At 41.5% G+C, this 11,104-nt stretch overlaps 1 protein-coding gene across 1 annotated transcript; it reads left to right on the top strand.

The window, feature by feature from the left end:
* On the top strand, positions 1-3,920 carry LOC119485238 (basement membrane-specific heparan sulfate proteoglycan core protein-like). The gene is made up of 8 exons (XM_037764633.1): positions 1-150; positions 862-1,008; positions 1,091-1,225; positions 2,278-2,450; positions 2,531-2,717; positions 2,807-2,986; positions 3,080-3,346; positions 3,447-3,920. Exons 1-8 carry the CDS (start codon positions 102-104, stop codon positions 3,449-3,451), a joined length of 1,143 nt encoding a protein of 380 aa, XP_037620561.1. The 5' UTR covers positions 1-101; the 3' UTR covers positions 3,452-3,920.
* The last annotated feature ends 7,184 nt before the right edge of the window (positions 3,921-11,104 follow it).

Below are 11,104 nucleotides of genomic sequence, written 5' to 3' on the forward strand. Positions count from 1 at the left end.
GGTTAAAGGTTGACAGTGATTATGTGAAAAAGAGACAGCGACAGACGCAGTCAAAGAGAGATTGTTGACAGGGGAGAAAGTGGGACTGTTCTCTGTTCATCATGGATTTCTCAGCTGGGTTTCTGATCCTGTGGTCTCTGATATGTTCAGGTAACAAATCTGATTTATTTTGAAAAGAGTTACAGCTTTTCTGTTCATTTGCGTGACGTCTGTAAAGATGTATATTATTATTTTTGTACTATTAAAGGGTCACAAACTCGTGCTCACAAAGCAGTATCCTTTTAGAAGCGGTGACCCGATTACTCTTGATAATCCACAAACCTCACTGCCAGCTGTTTTTCATCGGAGCTACTTAAGAAATAGTCTCTATGGAAGCTGTTGAAAGCATGTTTAGTTGATTATCCAGAGTAATGGGGACATTTCTGGAAAGACACATTGCTGTTGATTTTTTAAAAATGTAATTCTTCAATGAGGTGAGCACCACAAATAAGGTAGAAATCTCAACATCTGGACAAATCAAACCAAAAACAATCTCCATGGTTTCCTTTTCTTGTGTAATTTGGGTAAACCAAACCTTTAATATAGTAAGATTAAAGTTTTTAACAAAGTGAGAATATTTTAATATTCCTCTCACAATGTCTGTGAGAGCATTTTATTTCATTTCTGTACCTTTTTTCTTTCTTTTTTTTGCTTTGTCATCAAAAGTCTGTTCAATCTGTGTATTTGCTCAGCATGTTTGCTTTGGGGTGGTGTGTGTTGACACTGTATTTTACCCAGACTCGTCTAAAGGTTCACAGAGTTGCATTGTGAATGTGTTCTTGCATGTGTGTGTGGTATCACCGGTTATCTCTTTCTGTGCAGCGGCTGGTCAGGCTCCTGTCGTCTCAGTGGTGCCCCAGGCTCATACTGTGCGCCAAGGGGAGTCTGCCAGCTTTAGATGCCAGGTGGGGAGCGGTGCACAGCCAGTCCAACTGCAGTGGAAGAGAGCCAATAACCAAGCATTAGGAGGTCAGGAGAAATAACACGCAAGCATTGTTCATACAATATCACCATCTGTAAAGTTTCTCTGAATTCTACTTCTCCCTTCTAGACAATGTTAAGACCGGTCCTGATGGCTCTGTGCTGACGGTTGCCAACTCCCGACCTGAGAACCAGGGGCAGTACCGCTGCGTGGCGGTTAACTCTGCAGGCCGCAGCACCGCCACAGCTGTGTTCAACGTCAAATGTGAGCTTGTGTTCACAATTTAGTTCAGCCTGCAACTTTACTGTTCAGCTTTTTTCAGTAGAGATGCACCAATCCGACTTTTTAAGTCCCGATACCGAGAGCGATACCTGGGCTTTGGGTATCGGCCGATACAGAGTATCGATCCGATACCAGTGTTTAATTACTAAGCTGTATGCCTCACTGCGTGGAAGTGACTGGGATCATACTTTTATATGAAAGGCAACACCAGGCCTGACTTAAACGTCAGTATAGATCGATCCGATCCAATATTGGTTTCGATACTGACGTAATTCACTTTTTAGATATCAGATTGAGGTTACTGATCCACGTACCGATCCATATAAATATGTAATAATGGTGAAGAATGTCCCTCAGGCTGTTACAGCTGCAAAGAAGCTGGTTAGCTACGCAAGTGTTTTCAGCATAGATGTCGAGTGGCTGCTTCAAGCCCAGAACATCAAACATGAGTAACAACACATTGCTATCGTTTATATTTTCGCCAGGGCAGTCCCGAATACCATTTTCGGTGCTTCGAAGCTTCGGTGAGAAATATTCGAAGGTATTCGAAGCTTCGAGGAGCAGCGCGGTACGGCGGGCTGACATGTTCATCTGTCTGTCTGTCTCCTTCTACCCCGTTTCAGTGCCACTACTGTACACACACACCTCTACACACAACAAACAGCAATATTTGTCTGAGAATAACTGATAATAATTCATGTTGAATATGATTAATGTTGTGGGATCATTCCTTATAAAACAAATTTAAAAACAAAGCATTGGAATAGTGAATGGCAACGATCGAAGCTTCTGAAGTATTCAGGTCAGCCCTAATTTTCCCGGTATCGGTCCTCCGGCTTTCATCGGGCAACCAGGCTATCATTCCATTTAGACTGTAATGACGGTCAGAGTGAGGTTAAAACAGATCTGCTGGATGCATAAATAGACAACTGGTTGCTAAAAAGTTGGCCATACCAACTTACAAGGTCATGTTATGTCAGTATTGTGTTATTGCATGTTTAATATGTCGCTCATGTCTGTGTGTCCTCTGTCAGATGCTCCTAAAGTGCGCGTGACACCAACAGGGCCCCTGCGCGTCAGGATGGGTGACCCTGTGTCAGTGGAGTGTCGGGCCACGGGCAGACCACGCCCCACGATGACCTGGAAACGCCAAGGCTCCACCCTGCAGCTGGTTACCAAGGAGGCAAACGATGTCAACACCATACAGGTGAAATATTAACACATACTTTTATTTATTCCCACAATTTAATATAAATAGAACATAATAATTACCATCTCTTTTCTCAGTGGGCTGCAGTGCATCCAGAGGACTCAGGAGTTTATATTTGCCAGGCTGGAAACAATGAGGGGGTGGCAGAGGTCAAAGTTGAGGTCATTGTTGAGGGGGGGGCAGGAGCACCGGTGGCTTCAGTGGGCGCTACAGAAATGACAGTTGTGGAGGGACATACAATCACAATGGAGTGTCGGGCCAGTGGTAAGATGTTTGTTTGCTTGTGTGTGTCTTCTTTCAGTGCTGCTCTCACTTCTCATTTTTCACTTCATCCTCTCTTTCCCTCCTTCCAGGTTCCCCTCCTCCTCTCATCGCCTGGTCCAAGCTGCGAGCACCGTTGCCATGGAAACACACAGTGGTCGGTGGAGTATTGACACTGACCAGCGTGGGGCGCCAAGATTCAGGACAATACATCTGTAATGCAACAAACATACATGGCTACAGTGAGGCGTACACGCAGATGGAGGTGGAGAGTGAGTTTGACAACGCAGATAATAAAACACCGATACTGCACATCCAGACTGTCACTGCTCACGATGAGAGTAATTGTCTTGTCCTTCATGCAGGTCCTCCGTACGCCACCAGCCTGCCTGACCAGGTGAAGCTCCATCCCGGGGATGCCCTGCGCGTGCAGTGCCTTGCCCACGGCTCTCACCCCATTCGGTTCGAGTGGAGCCGGGGGGGCAGGGCGAGCCTGCGTCCAGGAGCAGAGACCACAAACGATGGATCGCTGTTCATAGCGCACGCTAAACTGAGCGACAGCGGGACGTACAAGTGTGTGGCCACCAACCACATTGGCTCCAGCGAGGCACTGGCCAGAGTCATCGTAAAAAGTCAGCTGGTGTTTGGGTTGAGGCAATTCAAAAATAACTGATCTGAGTTTCTCCTCTTTCTTTTACTCTCTAAACTTGTTTCTTTTGCTTATTTTTACAGCTTAATCCATTGGGGTCATGTCTGATTGACGATGCAGTGCTTTCAACTTCTGCAAGCCGGGATTGTTGCCATCAAGACAGTCAAACAGCTAATAATGAGAACAATTATATTTAATAGATTCATATATTTTAACATATGAAAGTGAAAGATATCAATGCTGCTTAAACTTTTGATTTAATTGTGCATATGGGGTTCAGTTTGTACTTTTATAGAAAACATATACTGTTGCTCCTGGCTCATATTTCCTTTGCCAAAACTTTTCTCTGGAGGTCAGTGTGGATTGACGTCCTACAGTACATGTGTGGGAGTTTCTTCTGCTGGAATGCCTCTGCACCCCGTCAGCCTCCCCCCATGTCATCTGCTAAGTCGACACTGTTGCACTTCCGAAACAAACAAAAACCTGATCTAATACAAAAGCCCTTATTGTGACATTAAATATCAAAACAATAAAGACCAAATAAAAAAATAAAAAAAGTTGAATTACTTTCAAAGAAAAAGGATGTCAAGAAAATGTTTTACAAAACTGTTGTCTGGAGTGTTTCCAAATTAGGGACCTCATGAAAATTATTAGGGGGGTATTGTACTTTTTCTTTTGGCTAAAGGAATGGTAGTTTTACTTTTTGGAAGAGCAGGGGGGGGGGGGGTGTCTATTTTCTAACAACAGATTTGTATTTTATTTCGATATATCTAAGTTGCACAAATAGTTCAAATGAAATAATTATCCCAAAAATATAACTGTCTTGTGTGCCATGGCTCATAAAGGTGCACTTTACTATGTGCAGAAGACAGCAGTATGTCATGGAATATTATTCCCATCATAATAAGTTTTTTAAAGAAGGATGAAAATCGTTATATCCTCTTTTTTGGTCCACTCAATTTAGTTGTTTTTGTCAAAACCTGGCATCTGCATCGCCACAATGCAACTCGACTGCTGACTGTTTGGTGGGAGATTTGGGGTGTGCTAGTAGTGTCTAATGTAGCCTCAAGCAGAGATGAGGAGTGGGCTGCAGGGGTCTGGTAAGCTGCACAACCTCGGATCTTTTTTATTTTCAGACTTGTAGTTTTCAACCCCAGCGGATACTGACTTCACACAGCCCCCCCTGGAGCCACAAAGAGGATTATTTATTAACTGAGTTCACATATGCAGTAGTTATCCCCAAAACCTGTAAACAGACTTTGATGTGGAGATCCCCTTTAACCTTTAGGCTACGGCGACAACCAAATATGTCAGTTCTGAGAAGTACAGAATGGATCTTTCAGTGATTGGTAGCTATTTTTCTATTAAGATATTCAGTTTTAAACTGTTGTACCAGTGTAACACACTCTTATTTTGAAACATTCAAAGGGAAAGCGTTGCCATTTTTCCAAAGTCCAGCAGCCCACCTCCACACACCGGTAATTTTCATACAGTCCCATGATATTTAAAATTTTTTTTTTTATCATTTTGCCAAATTAATGCCTCTATAACTGATAGATTATACGACTGATATCTAATCTGAGCATTGCCTCACAAAGTCATTTCTTTAACCACATGGTGGCAATATGTAGCTTCAAAGCACACACCCATTGCCTTCAGGCCAAGAGCAATTTGAGCCTTCACACCCTTAACAACTGGAGGGACAGATGCAGTACACAGTCAAGCTATTGTTTTCCACATGCCAAAGTTTAAAAAAAGCAAAACCACTTGGCTGATGAGTGCAGCTCTCTGTGTAAATATGGACTGTAAACTCCTCTTGAACAGGCAAAGTTCAGTTTGATCAGACAAACCTGTTGCAAAATGACGCACTGACGGGCGTGCTGTCAGAGACAATTTAGAGCAGCTTCGACTAAATGAGGTGTTAGCTTGACATTTAGGGTTTGCGGCTGCAGCTGAAGGCTGGAAAGAGAGCAACCATTTCCAAAGCTGCTGCCAGGATGGAGCCTGTATCTGCTGTTTGTGATTGTGGCCTCCCTCGTGAAAACGCCCAACCTCCACGGAGAAACATGCTTTACCCTTTCCACTATTCCTCCCCTCCATCTTTACAAGCATCTTCAAAGCTGGGGAGGAAACATCTGCCCCCTGTCACCTCTCTCCACCCCCTCACTTCACAGACAGACTGATGAAGGGAGGGAAGATGTAGGAAGACAAAATAAATGCTCTACAGAGGATAATAGAGGAGGGAAAATCTACATGCATTTTTAATTTAGAATGAAAAAGAGCTATTGAGCTGGAAAAGAGGAAAAAAATGCATCAAAGACGGAGAGGAAACTCTAATTCATTCAAACTGATCCCCCTCTCTCTCTGTGTATGCCTTTGTATACATATGAACTAGACATGGACATATAGTGTCTAATGGAGTCTGATATAAACAGTGAGGTTCATAAGAGTCCAGATGACATCCCAGAAAAAGGATGTACGCACACACTCGCAGACAGTTTGTCACAGTATCTTAAGCATTGCATTGGTTTATATTACAGTAGGAGTACACAGCAGTGTTAAATTTACTCTGGACCACACGTTGCTTATGTTAGCCTTAAGAGGCGAGGAAAGAATAAAAAAACATGCAATCAGTCTTGTGGCTATATCAGCACACAAGGAGAGTAAAATACTCCCAAACATTCATTTTCCTCTACGCCATATATTCCAATAATAATTAAAAGCTGTTGCTGTTTTTAGATAAAGATCAGCGTGATGTTCCTGCAGTAATAATGATAATGGTAAAACGCGATCATTCAGGAAGGAGCCAATGAGGTGACAGCTTCCTCAGGAAGTGATAGGTGGAAGGGGGGTGGCTGTCAAGACTGTTGCTATGGTTTCCACCTGGTAAACTCGGACAAGCTGTGGCGGGGCGGCGGTTTGTAGAAACAACAGTTTCTTCAGGACGTAGGAAGCTGATGGGGCGATAGGAAGCGGAGTTCCTGTATTGCGTTGGCTGCAGAGCCAAGTTGACTACCAGAGTGCATAATATCACACACCGCCTTCGATCTGATCTCGCATTGCGTCAGTGAAATGTTCCTGTTTCTAACAAGCGCAACAGGAAGCCAGGTGAAATCAGGTGAAATGTTGTCACACACAGAAAGAGGAAGAGTCAGAAACTCCCTTTGTGAAAATGGAGTTTAACTGCTGACAGGAAGGGCTATGTCCACGGGTCACTGCAGGAGAAAATATAGACAGCACAGTATTCCATTAGACAAGTATTTCTATGATCTGGATGAATAATATATGAAGGTGCTTAAAAGCCCGGCCTTGACATATGACACAGCAATCGGTGGAAGGGTCACAAGATCATTTATGTGATAAGAAAAAAAAAAATCTGTTACGCAAAAGTGGGTTTATTTTTTTCTGGCCATTTGTCTTGTGAAATACTGGACCTCTTCATGTCTCTTAAATTCCTTAAAGCTGCACATTTAATTTAATATATATTTACTGTATATTAAAAATGGAAAAAATGACTGTGTAGTGTTAAAGGAGTTGCTCACAGTGACTAATCCGCAAATGATTATTACCCAATTGCATTTCCTCTACACTCTACAGAGTGTTTTAGCTCACTGTTTTGTTTTTTTACGTCCCACAGATGTACTGTTTTGGTTCACTCTCACCGGGGCAGGCAGCTGTTTTCAACCAAAAAGCACCAATTAGCAGATAAAGTAAGTGACTAACTGGCGAACATACTGGAGCATTTAGCAGCTAAAGAGTCTGCTATTTCCCTCAGGAGTTTGTGGAGACTAAAAATAGAGCAAAAAGAATTTTGGACATACACTCAAAATTAAAAAAACTGTGTAACAATTAGGGGGATCTATTGGCAGAAATGGAATATGATATTAATTACTGTGTTTTCATTAGTGTATAATCACCTAAAAATAAGAATTGTTCCGTTTTCGTTACCTTAGAATGAGCCGTTTATATCTATATACAGAGCTGGTCCCGTCTCCACAGAGTCCGTCATGTTGCACAGTGGTGCAACATGTTTCATGTTACAGTAGCCCAGAACGGACAAACCAATCATTGTTAACTTTTCCTGTTTGGGCCGCAGTCGATCACGTTACTCGCTCCCTAACCCTAACCCAAAACCTGACAAGGAGCGCCACTCTTTAGGAGGTCACGAACCAAAAATGTTGGGAACCACTGCCATAAGAGACTTTTGCAGTTTACAAGTTTAATTCTGTATTTTTAATTATTTTATAAATCTAAAGAAACAGAAACCTTGGTTTGATAGTTTGCATCAGAGCTCAAGTGTGAACTGAGAGCATCTACACTTTGCTGCGGCTGCTGTTTCTGTTCTTGGTTGTAAAGGTGCACATTTTCACATGCAACCTGGCTCGACGCAGCGCTGGCAAGAGTTACTGGCCTCAGCCTGAGTCGTGTTATAATAGTTTCAACAGTGAAGCAAATGACAAAAGAGGACTGTTAAAGCATTTAACAAGAGTTTGTGGAATCACAGGACTATGATGTGGTTCCAGGATATTCATCTACAAAAAATCCTAATTACAGTATACTGTATCTATGGTCTTTCACTATCCTGGGACAAACTCTGTGAAAACCTTTCATGAATAAAGTCTAGTGAGATTCAGACTGAAGAGTAGGGTCACTATCTCCACCACACTACAGAGTGACTTCAGCAGACACCACACTTTGTCTTAGTTTGATGTGTTTTTTAGATACATTTTAGTTCCCTTAAAAGCATTTTTTTCTGATGATATTTGTTTAACATATATAATAGTAGGGTGGCTGTAGGAGGGAATAACACATAATAACAGCCCTGTTGTCAGTAGCATCCAGCGGTGGTTAACATTAAAAACACAGCCAGCTCCATCTGGCTGTAAAGACGCTGCTGCTGCTGCTTGTTGCTGAGCACCATAAATACAAACCAGTGTTGGTACGTCCTGTGATCACAGCCTTCCCCTCCTCGCTTGAAACTCAAACCACATAATAGGCCATCTTAATCACACATAGTAGTGCACACACGCTTTCACTACACCTTCTTGCATAAGCTGCACAATGCAGGAAGGTCTTTTGAAGCCATGACGGATTGAAGGCAAGTAAACTGTTAGAATCTCAAACACAATTGTGTGTACATGTGTGTGTGTGTGGGTGTGTGTAGTGTGTGTGTGTGTGTGTGTGTGTGAGTGTATGTATACCTTGCCTACTGAAAGTGTTTGTGGCGTCAGAAGGAAACCACTTGTTGTTCGGAAAAAGTTTTAGCAGCACTTCTGGTTAAAAATACCTGGTATAAAAGCAGTAGAGCGAGGGAGACGCGCGGATTGATCGAAAGACAGAGACAGAGCGAGTGTGGTTCAACATGTGCAGTACATCACATGTTTTAATACTTCTATTTGTTAAACCCAACAACATATAGGTTTTGCTTTACAAAATTCATTTATTCTGTACTTGTGTTAACGAAAACTAAAATGAGAACTGAATGAAATCAGTTATTTTCTTTACAATTATCCTCGCTATTATTGGGCTATACAGCATACAAATAGTTTTGCAGTGACCAACCATTAATAATAATGACATATGAAAACATATTTGCTCATAACAGACCATTTACTGTAATTGAACTAGAAAAAGAAAAGCAAGTGATGCTGAGTCAATTCTGTACTTTCTCACTATGAGCAATAACCCGCACAATCGACCCCTGACCTATAATCTACTATTTTTAGTTACACTTGTCCCTACTTTAATTTCATGATGTTGTATTTTGCTTCATGATGTTGCATTACTGTAAGTTAGGAGTTGAACATATGAGACCAACAAGGAGTGATGACACTAGAGAAGAAAAGTGAGAACAAAGAGAGAAGAAAAGAGGCATTCAAAAAGGATGTGAGAGGGGGAGGCGAGAGGATGTGACAACTGAGTTAAGAACATAGAAAGATAATCTCTTTAGTCATCTGCAGTTTCAAGTGGACTTGTGGAAAATAACATAATAATATGATGCCAGATTTAGTGAAAAGCTCTTTTCCAAAGCTTGTGTTTGTACAGTATGTCTCTGTGCCCAACTGACTCTCAGGATGTAAACAGCAACTGCAACTGTGTGATTATGATCCATTTACTCTCCTCTGTTTCCATATGGAAAGATCCTGTTTGTGAGTGTGTGCCAGCAGCTCTGGGCACTGACATTTAGTCATCTGTCAGTATTATAAAGATGTATCCCACATTTGTTAGGGATGCACCGATACCGATACCGAATTGGATATCGGGCCGATACTGACTTAAATAGCTGGATCAGGTATCGGTGACAATGGGGCCAATCCATTCAATTCAATTCTATGTTTATAGACATTATATACTGGGATTTTAATTCCTGTTTAAGTTTTGACCAACAGGTTGCTGCATTAAAATGTTTGCAATTGAATTGTAATTAATGTAAATAATTCCTGTTATTTTTGAAGATTTGTTTTTTACCATGTTTCTTGTGTACGTTTTATTATTTTAATAATAAATAACAATTCAGTAAATTTATATTTATGTATTTATTTCTTACATTTAGTTTTACAAAGTTAGGAAAGCAATGTTGAAGCCAAGCCTGATGTTGCCTTACACATAAAAGAATAATCCCCGTTACTTCCACACAGTGAGGCTTAAAGCTTATTAATTAAACACTGGTATCGGATCGGTACTCGGTATCGGCCGATACCCAAAGCCAAGGTATTGTTATCGGTATCGGCACAGAAGATTTCCACCATATACTGAGATGCACCATGAAGCAACTTTTAAATAAATTATGCCATGACAATGTGGCCTGGGAAAGGGAAGTTTGGGGTCCCCTGCTGGAGCTGTTGACCCGCGACCCGACCCCGGATAAGCGGTTGAAGATGAGTGAGGAGTGATGCTATGACAATGACATCAAAGTAACACTAAATTTATGGGCAGCTGGGGTAATTGCAAGATATAGTATATCTTACTGTGAGATTGTCTGTAGTTGACGTTGGATGATTAATATTTTGTTTATTGATGATGACCCCTTGGGGATCCATTCAAACTTTCCCACGATCCATGGCTGGCTTGTGACATTATCTTTGAAAAACAACTATTTAAAATACTGTTCTCTTTGATGGTTTTGGGTGGAGAATAAACACCTCGGCTGGAGCTGACCACGCACACACTAACTGACACCATTTTCAGACACCCGCACTGTGGGTGTTTGACCTAATAGCCTGTTTTACAAGCCATTCAGATCAGCAATTATGAGGACAAATATGTCATACCTATAAAGCACAACAGTTTTTACACTGCAAACCTATCCAGCTATCTAGTGTATGTGTTTTTTATTTACTAGCTATGGGTCATAAACATTTCTGTTGCCCTGTGAGTACATCATGACTTCACTTCAGTCATGACAGTTTTGTGTGTGGCGATGCTCAAGTGATGTTCCACCCTTAACACCAGCTAAAACAAGAAACGTGAAAAAGATTCTCATGTTGCTATGTATAGTTTGTGACAAGAAGTCATCTAGAAGGAGATGCAGTGTGAGAGTTAGTAAAGCAAAGAGGCTATGATGTATGTATTACCAACAATTTTACAGTTTTTCCATTCCCCTCATGCTCCTTGTTGTTGAGAATGTATTAAAGTTGTATTTGATCCATCGCTGTGATCATCCTGTCTGCTCTAATCAAAGGGATGCTCTTGTCCTTCATTCTTGACCTTGGAAATAGTGTTTTGACAAGACAATCCCAAC

The sequence above is a fragment of the Sebastes umbrosus genome, chromosome 3, assembly GCF_015220745.1.
Source record: "Sebastes umbrosus isolate fSebUmb1 chromosome 3, fSebUmb1.pri, whole genome shotgun sequence".
Taxonomy (NCBI): Eukaryota; Metazoa; Chordata; class Actinopteri; order Perciformes; family Sebastidae; genus Sebastes; species Sebastes umbrosus.